The following is a 22,065-nucleotide window of genomic DNA, read 5'->3' as shown; positions in this document are numbered from 1 at the left end:
GAAACGAACATTTATTGCAAAATGAGTTTCTTGAGACCTTCTAGTCAAAAATACGTTTGAGGACGCTGAAGGATGGGTGGAGTGCTAGAGAGTTTAGGGAATGTATGAAAGAGGCACTGTAAGAGATGGAATTTTTTTTTGGAATGAATAGATTTGGTGAGCAAGTCGAAAGCATCCTTTTATAGAAAAAGAAGAAAAAGGTGTTGTAGTATACGACAGAATACAGTTCTTCAGGGGACAGTTTAAACATTTTTTAACAACGTGATCACGTGATCACGAACAACGTGGTCGAAGAACGAACGAACAAATAAGAATGAACAAACGGATAAGAACAGAGAAGGAAAAAAAAAAATTTATTTTTATTTTTAGTTGAGATGTTAAAACAAGGAAGTATGGGGTGAAAAGACCGGGAAAAACAGAGACCGAAAGTAAATGCAGCGCAATCGAAGAACCGCTGAGACAAAAACAAAGCTTCAAGCCAAGGTCGGACACGGTAGCCTACTACACTAGGCCTCAGAATACGCGACAAGAACTAACCGACGATTCTGTACACAGGTATGAAAAACCAACACCGAGAATCCTATTAAAGACACACCAAATAGGTACACACACTGAAAGAAAGATACAGTTTCGACTGATACAGCGACTGATACAGAGAGAGCTCGAGAGTCTGAGACTGAGAGCTCGAGAGCCTGAGAATGAGACGGAGCTCGAGAGTCTGAGACCGAAACAGAGAGAGCTCGAGAGTCTGAGACTAGGACAGAGAGAGCTCGAGAGTCTGAGACTGGGACAGAGAGAGCTTGAGAGTCAGACAGAGAGAGCTTCAGAGCGTGAGACAGAGAGAGCTCGAAAGCCTGAGACTGAGACGGAGCTCGAGAGTCTGAGACCGAAACAGAGGGAGCTCGAGAGTCTGAGACCGAAACAGAGAGAGCTCGAGAGTCTGAGACAGAGGGAGTTCGAGAGACTGAGACTGAGAGAGGTCAAGAGTCAGAGAGAGAGAGCGACAGAGACAGAGACAGAGAGAGTCTGAGAGATTGAGACAGAGAGAGCTCGAGAGTCTGAGACTGATACAGAGAGAGCTCGAGAGACTGAGAGAGCTCGAGAGACTGAGACTGAGAGAGCTCGAGAGACTGAGAGAGCTCGAGAGACTGAGAGAGCTCGAGAGACTGAGAGCTCGAGAGACTGAGACTGAGAGAGCTCGAGAGACTGAGACTGAGAGAGCTCGAGAGACTGAGACTGAGAGAGCTCGAGAGACTGAGACTGAGAGAGCTCGAGAGACTGAGACTGAGAGATCTCGAGAGACTGAGACAGAGATCTCGAGAGACTGAGACTGAGAGATCTCGAGAGACTGAGACTGAGAGATCTCGAGAGACTGAGACTGAGAGATCTCGAGAGACTGAGACTGAGAGAGCTCGAGAGACTGAGACTGAGAGAGCTCGAGAGACTGAGACAGATGTACGTACATGTGAGTGCGCATGCAACTGGGACACTGGGTATGGGGCCCCAGCGTCATGATTATGGTTTCTATTTTATTCTTTATTCATCCACAAGAACTGTGGATTTAACCAACAAGATTGTTAATGCATTGCCCCACATGTTTTGTCCCTTTTTCACGATTCGCATCTTTGTGCAGGTTCCGTTTGGCTGGTGGTACATGTGAACGCGTGCAGTTGTCCAGTCTGGTAGCTGCTTTTCAGGTGGCCAGAGAAACAGTTGCTTCTGCCTGATTTTGTACTCAAAGGCAATGTCCTACAACAAATTCCCAACCCCATTGCAATCTTCAAGGTCCATGTGATTGGAGAGATGTTTAAGATAATTTGCTCCCATGGAGGCATTCGGCATGTCCCAGCTGTTTTTTCCCATGAACTCTTTTGGTCTTGGTGATGCTTTCATAACTTCGTCATTTGGGGTGTTTTGAAATTGATCTTGGTGTGAGAGTTGATCAGTAAGTCTGTGGCCTCACTTTAAAACAGAAAGTGTAGATTGTGAAAGGTGATTGTTCATTGAAATGAAAAGTTTAATAACCATATATGTTTTTTAACCTCTTCCCTCTCTCCCCCATCTCAAATTACCCTCATATTTATTCTCCCTTCATTACCCCTCCTTTCATTGTTTCCATCCCTCCGTCCCTTTTTCTCCCCCGTCCATGATCCCCTTTTCTTTTCTTCACCAGTTTATTGGCTCTATTTTCAGGCTGTCGACTTTATGATCACACCTCATACATCACCCATTGAGAAGCTCCACTGGTTGTTGAAACTAATGAAAACAACTTTGTTTTTCTAAAACAACATAGTGGTTTGGTGAATGAAGTGACGATTTGTTTTGAATTCCTAGTTCTCACTCATCCCTTCCATAATTAACAAATGGTTCAACCATGGAGAAGCCGTTTGTCCTTTCAGGTCGTCATCATGTCCCAGAATAGGTATTCACAATTAGCTAACTGTAATCGTACTCAGACTTTCAGAGTGTGAGTTCTGATGAAGAAGTCCCCTGGCTCCAAACTGACATTGACAGGCTGCCTGTCAATCACAGGGCGATGTAGCTTTGGGCAGGAATTTGGAATTTTGTCATACTGCCTAGTCTTTTCTGGCACACCACTGCCTAGTCTTTTACAAAGGTAAGTTTGGATCTTTAAAGCCCACCAGCGAATACTAGCACACGGGATACACCATTGTCCCAGCAAACGGCAGCACACTTGATGCAATGCCCTACCCATGAAGCACTATAACTTTACATTACATTCCAACAATTTACAATTCGATATTACAGTTTAAAGTCGAGCGGGAATGTAACCTGGCCCAGGCATCCTCAAAGATGAGTTAATTATCTCTATGATATCCTGTACCCTTGCCATATATTTATATGTTTATTGTTATTCTTGTGTGGTGGAAAGATGCATGACCACTTGCATAATAAACAGTCATTTTGTACATTGCCTTGAGTATGCTGTAACAAACTAATACAAAAGGCCAAATATTAATGTTCCTTACTCAAAGAATAATGCTCCTTACTCAACATTATTTTCTGGAGGTGCGGCCATGCCACTGATGCAATGCTCCCCTCCCCGCTTCCAATGAAAATTTACATGGAAACATGGAAATCGCCCCCAAACAAGGCATAATGCTCCTCTAGGTAATGGGCTATGGGGAGGTTAGAAAAGGATAAGGATAAAGCAAAACAAAATATAAATAAATAATACCAAGAAAACATCCAAGACACAGGAAGTTGCAGAAGTCAGGTAAAATGTAATTAAACCTCAAATATGCAGAAAGTAGGAATTGACGTTCCTCTTGAAGCTAAGTAGATCGTAGGATAATGGGAAGCACGTTACAGGTAGTGAATTCCAGAGCGAGACAGCATGAGGGATAAAACTGTCTGCATAGCCTTTCATTCTGCACTTTGAATCAGCTATCGTGTATGGGTGAGCAAAGATGGCAAAATGTATGGGTGAGCAAAGATGGCAAAGTGTATGGGTGAGCAAAGATGGCAAACACTCGCAAATCGAGTGTCTTGTGTCCCAACACTTGTACAGGAGGAACCAAGTTAGAAAGTCCAACAGAACATTTCCCATGAAAATATGTGTAGGACAAACCAAGAGTGGCAACTGATCTATGGTGAGAGAGGTTGAAGAGTTGAACTCATCTCCGCACCAACCAGGTTGACAATGCGTTTCTGGAGCCTATAAAGTAAAGATAAGTGGCAGGCTGGTGCTCCAGCCCAAATGTGACAACAGTACTCCATGAGGGGACTACAGTTGTCTTATACAGGTATAAAACATCCTCAGGAGGTTAAATAACTCTGCGCTCGATAAGGACAACCAACTCTGTTGGAAGCACTCTTATCAATACCAGAAATGTACTTATCCGAACAGAGGTTAGAAGACATGTCCAGATCAAGAAGTCGAAGCTCCGATGATTCTGTTAAGGTTGAAGATCCTATGTGCACAGAAGGGAAAGACCTGTTTCTAGAATGATATATGGTCAACAATTTCCTTTTCTTTGCATTTAAGGTTACCAGCCAGTCGTGGCCCCACTTCAACACATTCTCCAAATCATTGTCCAGAGAAACTCCAACCTCATTACGAGTTGCGTTGAGTGAATCAGCAGATGTACAATAGAGTGAGGTATCATCAGCATACATGGCTAGCTGAGACAGAACATTATAAGGAAGATCATTGTAGATCATGCAATTTGTAAGGAAAGCCCTAATGACTGAATGAATGACTGACTGAATGCATCACCCAAGATACACCATATGACTCAAGATTGAGGATAAGACCTTTGTGCTATACTTTATCAAAGGCTTTTGAGATATCCAAAGCAACGAATGGAGCTTCACCCTTGAGCTCCAATGCGCTGTTGAAATTATCTGCAATTAAGGATAGCAGATCACCTGTAGAGCAAGAATCGTGAAAGCCACACTGGCAGTCAGTGAGAAGTTCATTGTCCTCCAGGTAGCTGACAAGTTGTTCATTGATGAAGCATTCAAATACCTTACTTATTACAGGAAGCAGGCTGATGGGGGTGACAGTTACATGGCTCAGAATGTTCACTCGCACTCTTGGAAACGGGGACTATTAGGAAAGCCTCTTCACGGTGGTTGTACCCCCTAACGGAAGTTGGGGTCCAATTCATCCCCGCCCATTTGTCAGGGCAGCACGGTCATGGTCAGAGTGGACCCATGGACGGGCTTTTCACCTCTGGTCTCCTCTCTCTCTCTCTCTCTCTCTGTCGCCACCTGCTGGTCGGTTGTATGCTGGTTGTACTGTCATGGCGTCTGCTTGTGGAGGCCTGTGAGTGCTCTGTGTTGTTGCTCCATTCCCCCCCCCCCCCCCCCGTTTCCCCCCTCTGTGTCCTTGTGCCTGTTCGTGGAGTCTTCCTGGTGATTCCCATATACGTTGAGACGGGAGAGAGAGCCGGAGAGCACAGGGTGATCGCTGGTAAGGGTTCGCCGTTTTTGGGCGTCGCCCGATCGGTGTTTGCTCCTTCATCTTAAACCTCTATTTCCTTTTTTCGTTTCGTTTATCTTTCCTTCAGTTTGTTTTGTTGCCTCCCTTTTCCGAAGTTAGGGAAATCGGAGAGGTCTGATTACTTCCCATTCCCGGAGTTCGGGTAGGGAAGATTATATTATATATTCACCCTCCCCGAGTTGGGGAGGGGGTGTATGTAAGTGCAGCTGTTCCAGCATGGCAGCTGCACTATCTCGATTTGCGGCCTTTCAGAGCCTGACCCGTAAGCACGGGTTCTTTTGTGTACCTCCGGAACGTGAGGTTAGTGTCGAGGACGTTGTCCTCACAACCGGTCGTGTTGTCGGGATCGACAAGGTTGTTGCCGCTTCGCGGATGAACAAGCGGATCGTTATTTTTTTGTCCGACGTGGATTGTGTCCCACAAATTGTCGAACAGGGTTTGACAATCGATCCAGATTTATTTGTTATGATTTCCCCACTAGATAGCCCAGCGATAAAAGTCGTGATATCCAATTGCCCCCCATTTGTATCCGACGATGTACTAATTAAAGAGTTGTCCCGATACGGTACCATCGTGTCTCGTATCTCCATGATTCCCTTCGGGTCACGAAACAACGATTTAAGGCACGTGGTTTCATTCCGGCGGCAAGTGTTTATGATTTTAAAAAATTCCCAGAAGGATTTAAACCTTGTAATAAAATTAAAACATCAACAGAACGAATATACAGTGTACGTGTCCACCAACGTTCTAAAATGTTTTGGCTGCGGACAATTTGGGCATGTTAAGCATGACTGCCCCCGAAAAGAGAATTCTCCACAAGTACAACCTCCCCTCCGAACCGGGAATAAGCAACCCCCCCACCTTCCCACCACCGATCCAATCCCTTCCACCACCGACCCAAGCCTTCCCACCACCGAACCAAACCCTCCCACCACCGAACCAAGCCTTCCCGCCGCCGAACCAAGCCTTCCCACCACCGACCCGAACCTTCCCACCATCGACCCAAGCCTTACCACCACTGATCCCAATCTGTCTACCACTGACCCAAGCCCTCCTACCACCGATCCAAACCCCCCCGCCATACCCCCTTCCCCTCCCCTTGAAATAGGGGCCCCTCCCTCTACTGAAGGATCTAATTGCAGCCATCTGTTAACGATAGACCTCACCCCCCAGGCGACATCGTCCAATCACAGCTTGTTGCCTGCTATAACTGATCCTACCTCTCTCGCCGTGGTAGCCGATGGAAATCCCCTCCCGATGATCACGTCCTCCCTCCCCCCCCCTCCCCCAAACCCTTGCAATCTCTTCCCACTAACCAGGACGAGTTTCAACTAGTCTGCCCAAAAGGAAAAAGACATCTGCAAACAACAGATGAAAACGGTCATCTCTTTAAAAAACCTACAACTGAAAACCGACAGCCCCTCCTCTCTGCCCTAGATTTGTCCCTCGTCACAGAAAATCGTTTCTCGGTATTGGAGGACATAGATGTGGATGAATCCTCGCCCTTGTCTACTGACCTAGAAACTGATATGGTTGAACCGCAAAAATTAGTACCCCCCCCCCCCCTCCCCTGAAGATGGCTCATTTCTCTCCCTCCCCGTCCCCTCCCTCTATGGACTATGCCCCATCCGATAACGCGGAGGGATGTGATGACGGTGAGGAGATAAATGATGAAAACCAGTGTGACACACCATCTGAGCCATCTGATATAGATGACTCTGTTAGTGAATGTGGTAGCCTTAAGGATGAAGAAACCCCTCCAATCCCTCCCTCCGAGATAAAAAGGTTTCTTAAGGACACATTCCGAAAAAGGAATGTTGTTATAGAAACCTTTTTTCCGGAGCTCCCTGATTTTATACATTCCGCCAGATTGATGGTAAAACGGCCCCACGTTTTTAATTTCAATTCCTCCCAACGTCACCATTTAAAGAAGTGGTTGCAAAAAGCTAAGAATGAACTGCTATCAAAAAATTGAGTGGTGGTCACTCCTCCTTGTAGCTGTAATGAGTTTTTCCATTTGTAGCCTGAATATTAACGGAGGATGTAGCTCTGTCCGTAAAGTTCAAGTAAGGGATTTTTTATTACAGAAGAAAGTTGACATTGCCCTCTTACAAGAGACCCATGCCAACGACTGCTGTGTCGCAGAGTGGTGTAGGCTCTTCCCCGGCCTGTCCTTTTTTAGTAACGGTGACTCCCGCAAAGGCGGTGTCGCAATAATTCTTAGCCCCTCCTTTTCGCCTTCATCGCTTAAATTCGATGAAATACACAAGGGATCCCTAGCATCCCTAGAATTCCACTACTGTGGAAAATTTTATACTATTTTTAATATTTATGCCCCAAGTACACCTGTAGCTCGGCGAGGGTTTTTTAATGACCTTGGGACACACCTAACGTCCCTCGACAGCCAAAACGCCCTAAAAAACCAAGACAATCATGTTTGTATTGGTGGAGATTTTAATTGCACCCTCCAACCCCAACTAGACAGGAACAGTGCAGAGCCCCCATCCTGCCTCCACAATCCCTCTCACCAAATTTTTAAAACAAATGAATTTGACAGATATATGGCGGGTACAGCACCCATCAATCAGGCAATACACATGGTGTCGATGCATTCAGGGTAATATTGTACTTGCTCGCTTGGACAAGTTTTATATTAATCCTCCACTTGAACGCCTCGTTCTGTCATCCAAAATTTGCCCATCAGGATTCTCGGACCACAGCGCAACATTTCTCAAAATTTCTGCCCCCTGCCCGAAACACAAGAGTGCTTTTTGGAAATTTAATAACAACTTACTTGATGATAGTACCTTTAAGGACATTTTTCCGGAAATTTGGAATATTCTAGTTGCCTCCCAAGGGAATTTCTCAAACCTCAGACAATGGTGGGATAATGCCAAAACGCACATCAGACTGTTCTGCCAACAATATCGTGCGTATGGTGTTCAAGAGGAAAGAAAAACCACAACCTTACTTGAAGATGAAATCCTGGAATTACAGGAACAGCTTCAGGGAACTGCAAGTGTGAGCTACCAGGAAATGGGGCAACAAATGCATGGAAAAACGGCCTTACTGAATTCCATATCCGAAAGGCGAGCACAAAATGCTTTATTGTGCCTGAAGATGAGGTACATACACGACCTTGATGCTCCAACCAAAATCTTCTTCAGCCTTAAAAGGGGGGCCTCTTCGTCAATGATTACACGCTTGCTCCATGATGGGGAACTCCTTTATGAAGATGGCAGAATCAGGGAATGTGCCCGGAAACATTTTAAACAACGGTTTATGCGGCATGACATTAACCAGGATGCAATATCGGAACTTGTTTCTAACCTTCCAACATTGGCGGAGGATCAGAAGCAGCAGTTGGAGGATCCTCTTAGGTTACCTGAGCTCACCGCTGCCTTGAAGGCCTTGGAACCTGATAAAGCCCCTGGACTGGATGGGCTGACTAACGAATTTTTCCAGTTTTTTTGGGACGCCATTGGACCTCACCTACTGCGGGTATTGAATGAATGTTTAGAGGATGGACAACTGCCGTGGAGTTGCCGGAGAGCAGTCACCACCTTAATTCCTAAGAAAGCGGACACTCAACTTATAGAGAACTGGTTCCTATTTCTGTTTTATGTACGGATTATAAAATTTTAGCCAAAGCCTTGTCTAATCGAATGAAACCTTTTATGAATGTACTAATAGGAGAACATCAATCCTTTTGTATTCCTGGACGTACTATTTTTAATAATATCTTTCTTATCCGTGATACCATTCGGTTTTGTAACAATTTTAATATGAATGTTGGTCTGTTTTTCATTGACCAAGGAAAAGCTTTTGACTGTATTGACCACATGTACCTTTTTAGAGTTTTAGAGAATTTTGGGTTTGGACCTATTTTTATCTCGTACGTTAAACTTTTGTATTGTAATATATCCAGTGTTCTTAAAATTAATCAAGTATTGTGTAGCCCCATTGCTGTACAACGGGGAGTACGGCAAGGTTGCCCGCTATCTGGACTTTTATACTCTCTTGCCATCGAACCTCTTCTGCTCCAATTACGTACGCACATTTCTGGCTTCACTGGATCAATTCTTACCACACCGCTAAAAGTCTCTGCCTATGCAGATGATGTCTGCATTTATATAAAAAATAGTGCTGACGTCACTGCGGTGGCTCAGGCACTAAAGACATATTGTCAGGCTTGTTCAGGCCAGGTAAACTGGAAGAAGAGTGAAGCCCTTTGGATAGGACCTGGAGATTGCCCGCCAATTGTCCTACCAGGAGGAGTGAACTGGCAGAAAAGTGGCATTAAATACCTCGGTATTTTCCTAGGAGACAACACCTTTGAGCAGCAGAACTGGGTGGGATTACCGGACAAGGTAATGGCAAAACTTGCCCGCTGGAAAGGACTTCTTTCTCAACTTTCGTACCGCGGAAGAACTCTCGTCATTAACAATCTTGTCGCCTCTATGCTATGGCATAAGATGACATGCCTACAACCGCCCCGGAGCCTTCTTATTACACTGCAAAAGAGCATTGTCGACTTTTTCTGGAGCGGGAAACACTGGCTCCAACCCCCCGTGGCATACTTACCACTCACTGAAGGTGGCCAAGGTCTTATTGATATCCGCAGCCGGATTATGGTCTTCCGGCTTCATATCGTGCGCCAACTTGTATATGGAGATGAAGCCCTACTCTGGAGGCCTCTGGCTAACTGCATATTGCAGCTTACATGCAAGCTGGGTTACGACCGAGAACTTTTCTTGATGAACCCTCATCAAATCGATTCATCCTTGCTGCCCACCTTTTACCAAGGGGTGATGAACGCCTGGCAAGCCCTGTCCTTTTCCCGTGAAATGGCAACATACAACATGGAAATGTTGTTGAATGAGCCCCTATGTTACAACCCCTTCCTGGAAAACTGCTTGAATAATAGGGGACTCGTTCAACGTTTTGTTGATGCCAAGCTGCTGCGAGTGAAAGACCTCATGACAGAGTCTGGGAGCTGCTGGCTGAGTGCTGCTGCTGTGGCACAAAAAAACCGGAATAAAATCTGTCAGGATCATCTCTCGGTTCCTTCAAGGGATATCCACAACGTATCGTAATACCTGCGAGGAACTTGGCCCTTCCCCCGAGGAAACAGCGGGTGACTTCCCCAAACTCCTAGTCTTCAGCCCGCCACTTAATCTGTCCCCTGGCCTGAACAGCCCTGATGATACTGCATTATCCCTTCCCGCCTTTCCAAAGAAAACTTTGTACAACGCGTACGTTAAAATTTTATACACAAAAACATTTTCTGAGCACCCGAGGCTTCGATGGCGGGATGTTTTAGCCCCAATACCCCCCAATTGCCCCAATTGGCGAAGTTTTTATCTCTTGCCTACTCCAAAGTATGTTGGAGATATTCAATGGAAACTTGTACACTGGATTTTACCTTATAATGTTTTACTGAACCGGTTTTCTACTGCTAACTCTAATCTATGCCCTTTCTGTGCATCCATTGAAACCCTACCGCATATATACCTTGAGTGTGAACGATTGCAACCTCTTTTTACATTCCTTCAGGAACGCTTTGTGAAGCTTGGTTCCCTCTTCAATCACAATGTTTTTATTTATGGTGTTTTAGGACCGTCCTCCCTTAGAAATGTGGTTTTAACGAATTTTTTAATTGGCCAGGCCGTGTTTGCAATTTACAAATCCAGGAAGAAAAAAATGGGAAACGCTTCTGACTCGTCATATGATGTGCTGCTCACCTTTAAGGCTCTTGTAAATGCAAGATTAAAGCTAGAGTACCGGTTTTTTAAAATGAACAAGAATTTAACATGTTTTAAAGAAAAGTGGGTTTTTAATGATGTCATATGCACACTTGATGATGATGATTTGATAATAACTTTTCCTTGAGACCATTCTATTGTGTTTTGTTTCCTTGTGACTGAACATAACTGATTTTTTGTACTCTTGTAATAAAAGGAAGAAACAGTCAGTCTCTCTCTCTCTCTCTCTCTCTCTCTCTCTCTCTCTCTCTCTCTCTGTCTCTGTCTCTGTCTCGACCGTGACTTCGTGAAGATGGGGGTGCACCATCCCAAATGTGGGGGATCTCTCAATTGCTCGTGGGAGATCGATCAGCTGTCTCCGTGCCGCGGGCTTGCTCGAGAGAACTATCTGGGAGATATACAATAACAAATAGATGGTATTCATAGAATACTTACCCTGCACAGTCAACTTGTTGCGAGCCAACTATTCTGTTTTTGAACATTTTTTTTCTTTCATCCAATATGACTACCAGACCATGTGAGCGATGACATCATAAATTTATAATCTCATATAATTTTTGCATAGATCATGCTGAATACATTTCAAACTGATGACTAAGTGGTGTCCCTGTCGAATTATGACGTCATAATTATGGCACCAATGACGTCATCGTTAACAACACCTACTCCCCATATGGAGTTCTTTACAATGAGCCATGTTTCAATTTTTTCCATTCAGCAGTTTTGGAGATATATAGGTGCAACATTTTTCGGTTTTTCCAAGATGGCGCCTGTACCACATGACATACAGTTTGACGTCATTTTATCATTAAAATATTCTACAGGAGGAGGCGCTCCTATGATGAAAATTTTGTGCCCATCAGACCAACAGTTGCTGAGAAAAAAAATTCACAATGGTCGGACAAGTGTTGTACTTGTCGAATTATGACGTCATAACGAAGGCACCGATGACATCATTAACATATCTTATTCCCCAAGCGGAGTACTTGACAATGAGCCATGTTTCAATTTTTTCCATGGAGCGGTTTCGGAGATATAGAGGAGCAACTTTTTTAGATTTTTTCCAAGATGGCGTCTGTACCACGTGACATATGACGTTATAATTATCATTAAAAAATTCTGCAGGAGGAGCCGCACATATTCTGAAAATTTTGTGTTCATCGGACTAAGTTGCAGAGGAATTTTTTTTTTCATACTGATCAGATCAAGCGTTGTACTTGTCCAATTATGACGTCATAGTGGAGGCACCTATGACATCATCATTAACATCTTATTCCCCATGGGGTGGACTTGACAATGAGCCATGTTTAAATTTTTTCCATTGAGCGGTTTGGGAGATATAGAGGTGTGACGTTTTTCCAAGATGGCGTCCATACCACGTGACCTATGACGTCATAATTATGAATAAAAAAATTATACAGGGGGAGGCGCTTCTATGGTAAAATTTGGTGTCAATCGGACCAACGGTTGGCGAGAAAATGAATTTTTAAAATGCAGACACGTACGGCAGACGTACGCACCTGAATGCTTAACTGTGCTTTTCGCTTCATGAGCGCAGGGTAAAACAACAGGGACAACAGAAACCGCTTTCCAGGATGAAGGTAACACCGACACAGACAAGCACAGGCTATATAGCTTCGTAAGAATCGATGCCATTTCAGGACAAGACATCTTCAATACAATCACAGGGATTCCATCAGGACCAGTCACTTTTGAGTCACTGGCAACCTTCGGAGTGATAAATGGGACCGGAATATCACTATCAGAGTCTGTACAAGATGGAAAATCAGGAAGAGGGTGTCTCTGATCATTGAGGGTAGAATTTGAAAAGAGGTTCACCTTATCCAGACCCATGAAAGAGAGGAGGTAAAGAAGATTCATTGTGGTTGAATACACTGTTAGAAGTCCCGAGAGCCAAGCCGCTGAGTTGTACACCTGTGCTGTACACATTTTGCGGACCACGGAAGGATGTCAGGAATTGAACCCTATAGGTCAGGCCAGGAATTGCTATAACGCGTTCATGGTCCCGGCGATAACTCGCCTACTCTTCGCGAAGAACATAGTGGGATCTTTATTAACGTTCACCAACTAATGCCGGTAGGCAGAATGATCATGTAAGAACCTGTTTTAAAAGTACTAAGGTGAGCGCTTGTGAAAAGGCATGGTCAGGTTTAAACTATAACTGGATTGGAAACTGGCTTGGTTAGTGATGGGAAGCAAAGAGTGGATGCCAGTGGCAGTGGGAGGATGTGTAAGTGTAACTGGGATGATGATGTAAATAAGTAGTCGGGGTACCTCAGGGAAGAGTAAACGGGCCACTTAACCTAATAGTAATACTAGTGAAAATACTCGTGATTCGTGACACAAGGTTATTAATAGAAACCCAGTTATAATTTAGATCGTTTAATCAGATTGTCTTAAACCTATCCTTGTGTGAAACGAAAGAAATTTCCCAAAAAGTAAGTGTTTACCAAAATACGTCAACACAATCTCTGAATTCTGAAACCAGCGCAGCAATCACAGTGTGTGGGCGAGCTGAGATTTTAAAGCAGTGTATGGTCAACTTGATAGTGTAGTGAGCAAGTGGTATTATGGTTAGTTACAACAACGCAAAAATTCCGCCTCATTTGCATACACAATATATACATGACCTACAAACACCAGTTATCTGAAGCTTCCAATAGTACTAGATGAATATTTATACCGATATAAATTAGTTGATGGCAATATTGAAAGTGTAAAGCTGAAATATTTATTCAGTGTAATGAAGGTGTATATCGGCAGGAAATTTGCTTGGCCGATTCCCACCTTTTATCGTCCCGCTCTTAACGTGAATGAAAATAAGCGTTTGTTAACCTATGATCCGCGATTAACGAAGCGCAATTATATGTTTAAACAGAAGGAAAAAATAAACGAGTTGAGCTATCGTTCGTCGAAGACCACGTGGGTAGTACCCAAAAGCCATCAGTGCCGATGCGACAACAAAGCCACTGACATGGCGACGAAATGGGCTCCTTCCTTGGAGCACTTTTCGTACGGAGCTGTGCTGCGGTACCTCACGCACCCCGAGGCCCCGTACGCCCCTGGCACGGACGGAGAGACCGCAAAGCGCATCGGGCGTGCGGCCAGCGCGTTCTACACCTCCGGAGGGGCTTTGCGCTGCGGACGGCCCGGCGGTGGCGCGTCCGTCGAAGTGCCAGTGGAGGCGGGAGAGCGGCGGCCTTTAGTGGCGGCGTCGCACGTTGGGCCCGACGGACTGCATTACAACTTGAGGCGCACGTACAGGAACGTGGCTCGAACATACTGGTGGCCCGGTATGTTTTCCGTGCAGGAGGGCCCGGGGTCCACAAGTCCGCGCACGTCGGTACTCTTAGTCTTATACTTCGGAATCCATACGTCCTTTGTGTGTACACGGTCTACAGAATGTACCTTGATTATTTGATATTTCATGTCTGTGCTTTGTCGAGTAGCCAGACATAAGTACGTCTGAGAATCTTGATATTTGGATGGGTATCTCTATTATTATTTATGCAGACAAAGAGGTGCTAATGCCCCCCTATTCCGCACCCCCTATTGGCACTTGGGTGGTGCTCTTTGGTCCCGGTCACGTGGGTCTACATTTGCCTTGCTCTGCGACCCCGATGTACAGAGGGCAAGGGGGACAAGATGGGAGACGATGGACAAAGAAACGGCAAGCAAGGGATCGATGTAGTAACGTGTGTAGGTGCGTGGCCGAGGGGCGTTTGCATGCAGGTGACCGTGTGCAGGTCGGGGTTGAGGCATGACGTAAGCAACTCTTTCATTGTGTGTGTGTGTGTGTGTGTGTGTGTGTGTGTGTGTGTGTGTGTGTGTGTGTGTGTGTGTGTGTGTGTGTGTGTGTGTGTGTGTGTGTGTGTGTGTGTGTGTGTGTGTGTGTGTTTGTTTGTTATACTGATACACGTGTATTGTGTGATTGTATAATAAAAACCGTTAGTGTCTCAATATAATTAATCACACACACACCTTACTCATGTTTGAGCAATCACACACAGCCCCTTTCCCATTGTACTATTCTCAATTCATTAGCTTTTCAAGTCGGAGATACGATTGAAAATGTTCGAGAAGGGGTGGAATAAAGGTGAGTATGGAGAATGTAGATTGTAGAAGGGAAGAACTTCAAATGTTGTAATGATAGAAGGATTTATTTGAAAGCAAAGTTTTGAAGAGGCAGAAGCGTGAATTGTAGTAGAACTAGGGCATGCCCGTACTATATATATATCTAAAAGTATATCCCCCCCCCCTCTATTTACATGCAATGGTTTGGTCCAAAGCGAACGGCTTGCGAGTACGGTGACAATCCCCCCCCTCTATTTACATGAAATGGTTTGGTCCAAAGCGAACGGCTTGCGAGTACGGTGACAATCCCCCCCCCCCCCCCTCTATTTACATGAAATGGTTTGGTCCAAAGCGAACGGCTTGCGAGTACGGTGACAATCCCCCCCCTCTATTTACATGAAATGGTTTGGTCCAAAGCTAACGGCTTGCGGACGCGGAAGTTTGGTAAAGAAATCGCCATCGCGTGCACAAATGCGCAGGAAAGCGAATGAATCGCAAATTAGTTTAAAAACATAGTTTAACGCCCGAGCGAGTTTAACGCAATCGCAAATCGCATCGCAAAGCGAAAGAATCGCAAATTAGTTGTAATTAGTTTTAAAACATAGTTTAATGCCAACATAGCGCCAACATAGTTTGCCGACGGGAAATAAATGAATACGCTCTCAAATGTGCCATCCGAGGCAGAGTGTGTTCGCCACGTTCGGCACACGCGATAGCTCGCTGCTCTCTGATTGGTTGAATCGTTTTTTGGACATAGCTCGGTAAGTAATTGTCCGATTAATATGAAACCTTGAAAAGGCACATCCTCGGGTCCCCAGCAATATACCTGGCAAGTTTCAAGTATATCGGACCGGTAGTTGTCGAGAAACAGCGGTCGCATACACACACACACACACACACACACACACACACACACACACACACACACACACACACACACACACACAGACAGAGATTAGTGGAATTATAGATAGATAGAGAATTCAACACAGGAGAGGAAGTTGGGACATTGTAAAAGGCACCATGAATACCATCTAGGTGAGTCATGGTGTATATATAACTATAAGTAAATGGTTGGTACGGTGGGAGCAATTACCTTTTTTCTCTTATTATTATTATTATTATTATTTTATTATAATATATATATATATATATATATATATATATATATATCTATATATATATATAAAACACGTGTGTGTGTGTGTGTGTGTGTGTGTGTGTGTGTGTGTGTGTGTGTGTGTGTGTGTGTGTGTGTGTGTGTGTGTGTGTGTGTGTGTGTGTGTGTGTGTGTGTGTGTGTGTGTGTGTGTGATGTTACCGATAGACTCCTAAACGGAGAGGCTCACGTACTTGATATTTGGCACAAACATGGCCATTGAGCCTGGGAAGAACATGGCCGACCTAAAAATTTATTTCATTATTTTTTTTACCATATTTTTACCTCAGCGCATTTCAGCGAGGAATATTATGACCGGAATGGCAGAGCAGCGCGCTGATTCGCTCAGAGCGATCACGTGATGTTCCAACTTTGCCGCCATAATCTCACAGTTATGCGTTCGCACGTAATTCAGTTTTTTCACATTTCAGCGAGGAACATTGCCATTCACACCACATAGGTTTTTTTTTCTTTCATCTTTAGATCCATATTTTTTGCCATAACGTAGCGCATTATGGCTCTCTCGAGCTCGAGTTAGCCAATCACCTGGGAGCATGAGGCCACGTTGGCCACGCCCACGACACGACGCAGAGTTGCAATCGATCGCTCAGAACGATCACGTGATGTTCCTTGCCGCGCGATTGCGTTTTTTCACATTTCAGCGAGGAACATTGCCATTCACACCACATAGGTTTTTTTTTCTTTCATCTTTAGATCCATATTTTTTTTCAGCGAGGAATATTATACACGGAATCTGAATCGGTGGCAGAGCAGCGCATTGATTCGACGATTCGCGCGCCCTCCCCCCTCCCCCTCCCTCCCCCTCCCCTCTCCCCCTCCCTCCCCCTCCCCTTCCCCCACCCCCTCCCATCCCCCCTCCCCCTCCCCTCCCCCCACCCCCTCCCATCCCCCCTCCCCCTCCCATCCCCCCTCCCCCACCCCTCCCCCTTCCCCCTCCCCCTACCCCTCCCCCTCCCCCCCCTATATATATATATAATTGTTTTTTTGGAATGTTAGGCAGAAGAGGGGAAAGACAACAAGTTGAAGGAAATAAAGTTGAGCTGTGTGATGAAAACGTTCACGATCACAGTGGGAATGCCGAGTGGGAATGGCAAAAATTTTGGCTCTATTTGTAAGGTTTGAAGGTAAGGAATTAAATAAATTTAAGATGCTAAACAGGGGGTATAATTGGGAGTAATTGAAGGAGAGGTAAAGGGATTGAGGATAAAACAAAAGGGATGAAGGAGGTAGAGCGAAATGCCAATAAAAAGCGATCATGGACTCCACCTTGGAAAGGGTAGGCCTCAAATAATCCGGTATGTAAAGACAGACGAATGCTCACAAATTGGCACAAATTTAAAACAAAACCGAACTCTGAGCACACAGCAAACGTGTGCTCCCCTCTCCCCCCTCTTGCTCTTCTCTCCCTCTCCTCCTGATTCCTGCTCACACCCCCCCATCCCCTTCCCCCATCCCCGCTCCCTCCTCCCCGCTCCCTCCTCCTCGTCCTTCCCCCATCCCCTTCTCCTCCCCTATCCCCTTCCCCTCCCCTCTTAATATTCCTGTCAGCTTAATGACTGTATTGCCCGGCAACACCAGGTATCTTCTACTAGTTTATAATATAGATAGATTATGTATTTTGACTTTTTATTCCAGTGGTCCTTGGATTGATCACTTTTCCGTGCATGGATAGATTACCAGCAGCCACGTGTGAGTTTCATTATTGGCAATTGCAACCAAATTAAGAATTATAACATTCCCCGAACCACCATTTGACACGCTCCAGTTTAAATTCAGGCCGAGTGTTTAAATTTAAATTTAAATTTCAGGAGAAAAAAAAAAATAATGATGACGTCATCGGTCACGTGGTTTGGCCGCCATCTTGGAAAAACCGAAAAACTTTGCACCTCAAAATCTCCGAAAGTGCTGAATAGAAAAAATTGAGACATTGCTCATTGTAAAGAACTCAATGGGAAATAAAATATGTTAATGATGATGTCATAGGTGCCTCCATTATGACATCAAAATTCGACAAGTACAAAACTTCATCCGATCAGGATGAAATTTCTTGAGCATAATCTAGGAATAAATTAGTTTCTTAATCTATTAGTTCCATAATCTATTAGAAATAAATTAGTTCCATAATCTAGGAATTGATCTACACCAAAGGAGATCACGGCGAGGTCACGTCTTTTCGAAGCTGCTCCATGCGCTCACGCTTTCGAAGCTAAGTGATATTTCTCAATTGCGTTTTTGTCGAGACTGTATCTATCTTTCGGTGTATGTACCTATAGCGTATCTTTTGGAAAATTTTCGGTGCTAATTTTTCGTACATGTATACACAATCGTCGGTTAATGGTATCGAGTATTCTGCGGCCTAGTACTCGTAGGCTTAGACTACCGTACCGTCTCCGACCTTGTGGTTTGTTTTTCTCTCAGCGATTCGTCGAATGCGCTGAAATTATTTTCGTTCTCTGTTTCGTACCAGTCGTTCACCCCGTACCTCCTTGTTTAATATCTGTACTCACAAAAAAAAAAAAAAAAAAAAACCCCAAATTTTTTTTTCCTTCCCAGGTCTTATTCGTTTATTTGTTGTTCTTTTTGTTCGTTCGTTCTTCGTTCGCGATCACGCGGTTAGAAATGTATAATCTCTCCCCTGAACAACTATTTTCTCTCATATATTATAACACCCTTTTCTTCTTTTCCTACAAAAGGATGCTTTCGTCTTGCTCACCAAATCTATTCATTCCAAAATATCTATCTATAATTCCAGTAATCTCTGTGTGTATGTGTGTGTGTCTGTGTGTGTGTGTGTGTGTGTGTGTGTGTGTGTGTGTGTGTGTGTGTGTGTGTGTGTGTGTGTGTGTGTGTGTGTGTGTGTGTGTGTGTGTGTGTGTGTTTGTCTGTCTGTGACCGCTGTTTCTCGACAACCACGGGTCCGATATACTTGAAACTTGCCAGGTATATTGCTGGGGACCCGAGGATGTGCCTTTTCAAGGTTTGAAATTAATCGGACAAGTGGTTCCCAAGGTATGGTCACCGTACTCGCAAGCCGTTCGCTTTGGCTTTGCGAATGGACCAAACCATTTCATGTAAATAGAGGGGGGGGGGGGGTTCTACCGTACTCGCAAGCCGTTCGCTTTGGCTTTGCGAATGGACCAAACCATTTCATGTAAATAGAGGGGGGGGGGGTTCTGTGGTCATTACTGCCACGTGGTTTCAAAGTTTTTTTTTGTTGTTGTTGTTTGCACGCGTGTTTTTTTGCACCCACGTACGGGCACGCCCTAGTATATATAATACCATCTCTTACAGTTCCTCCTTTCTACATTCCCTAAACTATCCAGAATTCCATCCCTCCTCCAGTGTCCTCAAACGTATTTTTGACTCGAAGGTCTCAAACTCATTTTGCAAAAAATGTTCGTTTCCCATGAATCATACACTTTTCAAAATCCAATCTCACCCCTCCCCTCCAAATCCTCCCCATCACCCATCCCTTTCAAATCTCCCCCCTTGCCCCTTCCCTCCCCTCCCTCCTAAACTCCTCCCACACCCCTCCCCTCCGAGACTCTCCCTCGCTCCTCCCCTCCTAGACTCCCCTCTCACCCCTCCTCCTCAAAGCATCCTCCCTGCTTCTTCCTCCTTCCAACTTTCACCTTCATCTCCCCAAACCTTCTGCCTTGCTCTTCCCCCTCCTCAAATCACACCTCACTGTGCCTCACCCAATCTCCATCAAACCTTTTGTCCGCCCCATTCTTCCCTTTCTCCAAGCTATTCTGAAATCTCTGACACACTTCAACAGCTCTCCCTACCTCTTCCTCCTCTTCCACATCTTACCCTACCCCTCCCTCCCCCTGTTCTGGACCCGATGCTCCCCCTTCCTCTTCATTAACGGTATGGACCTCAAACATCCGGGGCCTTCGCTCAAACTTGACTGACCTATCCATACAGGTTGCTTCTGACAAACCAGATGTGATCTGCTTAACAGAAACTTTCCTCCTTCATGATGTCTCTGATGCCTTGGTATCTCTCCCAGGTTACTCCCTCCTCCGGTATGATAGACCTGAGCCTCGTCCTGGAGGTGGGGTTGCTATCTTTATAAAAAACTCTCTTCCTCACTCGCCCTCCACTGCCCTCTCTCCACCTCACCCCCAGGAATACCTTTGGCTACGGCTTCCCCTTCGCTCCCACCTTTTGTTCATATGTGTGTTGTACCGTCCACCAATCAGCGATGACTCCATCTACATCTCACTGTCTGATAATATGGACCAACTTCTATCTACCCATCCCAACTCTCTCTTCCTCATATGTGGTGATTTCAATTGTCACCATGCCAGTTGGCTGGGTGTGGGTACCTCTCTCACCAGCCATGGCTCTTCAGCAAAGGACTTCTGCGACTCACTGGGACTGACACAATCTGTCAATTTCCCGACCCGGATCTCAGTCAACGGAGCATCTTCTCTTCTGGATTTGGTTATGACAAACTTCCCTGAAAATGTCTGCTGCTCTTCTTCTGCTCCAATCGGCTCATCTGATCATGTGCTTGTCAAAGTGGACATCTCTCTGACCATTCTCAGAGAGCCTCCTCAGCGTTGACGAGTCTGGCATTTCACTCAGGCCAACTGGCACGGTCTTCAAGCAGCCATCAATCATCTGGACTGGTCTCCCATCTCTACCGCCTCTGACATCAACTCATCCTGGGAATTCTTTCAAAGTAAATTGCTCTCTCTCATGCACAGATTTATACCATCTCGTCTTCAGTTGTCATACCCTTCCTCCCCTCCATGGTACACGGAATCTTGTGGTGAGGCTGTTGCCCTGAAACAACTTGCTTTCGTCTCCTGGAAAGCAAATCCAACGGAAGGAAATCTCATTTCCTTTCACAAAGCCCGAAACAAGTGTGTGTCCACCCTCAGGAGAGCCAGGAAACAATATCTCACCATTCTCAAGACCGAACTCTCTTATCTGTCTCCCTCTTCCAAATCCTGGTGGCGTCTGGTCAAATCTGTTTCTGGTGTTTGTTCCCCCTCCATCCCCTCCCTCACCTCAAACGGCTTAACGGCTGACTCCGCACGTGAAAAAGCTGAATGCCTCAACTCTGTGTTTGCCTCTAAATCTTGTGTCCCAAACCCATCCCTCTCTGTACCCACCGTACCCAGTCGTACCCAGCTGCTCCTGGACTCTGTGTCCTTTCCTCCTGACAAGGTGGAAAAGTTTCTGTCAACCCTCGACTCTGATTCTGCAACTGGTCCTGACGGCATCAGCCCACGGGTCCTAAAATCATGTTCTTCTGCTCTTTCACTCCCTCTTTCTGTTCTCTTCACCCTCTCTTTTGCTCAAGGTCATCTGCCATCTGCTTGGAAATCAGCCAACATCACCGCTTTGCACAAAAAAGGTGCAAAAACAGATCCCAGCAACTACAGACCAATCAGCCTTCTCCCAATTATCAGCAAAGTCATGGAATCCATCATTGCTTCAGATATTAAATCTTTCCTCTTCTCCAATGGCTTGATCTCTGATCATCAATTTGGTTTCAGACCTGGTCACTCTACTCTGGACATGCTGCTTCTGCTTTCTCAACAATGGATGGAGGTCCTCAACGCCAAACAGGAAATTAGAGCTGTCTCCCTTGACATTTCACGTGCCTTCGATACGGTCTGGCACCCTGCTCTGCTCTCCAAACTCTCCTCCTTTGGTATCCATGGAAATCTCCACGCATGGCTGGCGGACTTCCTCTCTGGTCGTAGTCAACGTGTGGCCCTGAATGGGTTTCTCTCATCTCCTCTTCCTGTTCAGGCTGGAGTTCCCCAAGGTAGTGTTCTGGGCCCTGTGCTTTTTCTGGTCTTCATCAATGATCTCTCTGACTCTCTTGAAAATCCTCTCTATCTCTTTGCTGACGACTCTACTCTCTGTCGCTCCATTCCTCATCCCTCAGATCGGCAGTCTGCAGCCTCCTCACTCTCTGCAGACCTGGACAAAATCACAGACTGGTCAAACAAGTGGAACATGTCTTTCAATCCTGACAAATCTCACACTCTTACAATGTCGCTCCGAAAGGACCGACTGGACAACCCTCCCATA

At 45.2% G+C, this 22,065-nt stretch overlaps 2 protein-coding genes across 3 annotated transcripts in view; both read left to right on the top strand.

Moving 5' to 3' along the window:
- RFC5 (replication factor C subunit 5) overlaps positions 1-2,930 on the top strand; it is a 52,185-nt gene extending 49,255 nt beyond the window's left edge. Inside the window, exons 11-12 of one of the 2 annotated variants that reach the window (XM_068113420.2) lie at positions 1,634-1,697; positions 2,174-2,930. In XM_068113420.2, the coding sequence (XP_067969521.1) occupies positions 1,634-1,697; positions 2,174-2,209 (100 nt within the window). In that variant the 3' untranslated portion in view covers positions 2,210-2,930. Of the gene's footprint in view, positions 1-1,633; positions 1,880-2,173 lie in introns of those variants that run through there. The other variant, XM_068113421.2, reaches the window with a different exon arrangement.
- A 10,628-nt stretch (positions 2,931-13,558) lies between these two features.
- The window catches only part of LOC137425222 (uncharacterized), a 48,453-nt gene continuing 39,946 nt past the window's right edge, over positions 13,559-22,065 (top strand). The window contains exon 1 of the mRNA XM_068113419.2: positions 13,559-14,048. Coding sequence (XP_067969520.2) covers positions 13,622-14,048 — 427 coding nt within the window. The 5' untranslated portion in view covers positions 13,559-13,621. The remainder of the gene's footprint in view (positions 14,049-22,065) is intronic.

Source organism: Myxine glutinosa, chromosome 4 (genome assembly GCF_964187855.1).
Source record: "Myxine glutinosa chromosome 4, kmMyxGlut1.1, whole genome shotgun sequence".
In the NCBI taxonomy this organism is placed as follows: Eukaryota; Metazoa; Chordata; class Myxini; order Myxiniformes; family Myxinidae; genus Myxine; species Myxine glutinosa.
This window is presented reverse-complemented; position numbering and strand designations above follow the sequence as displayed.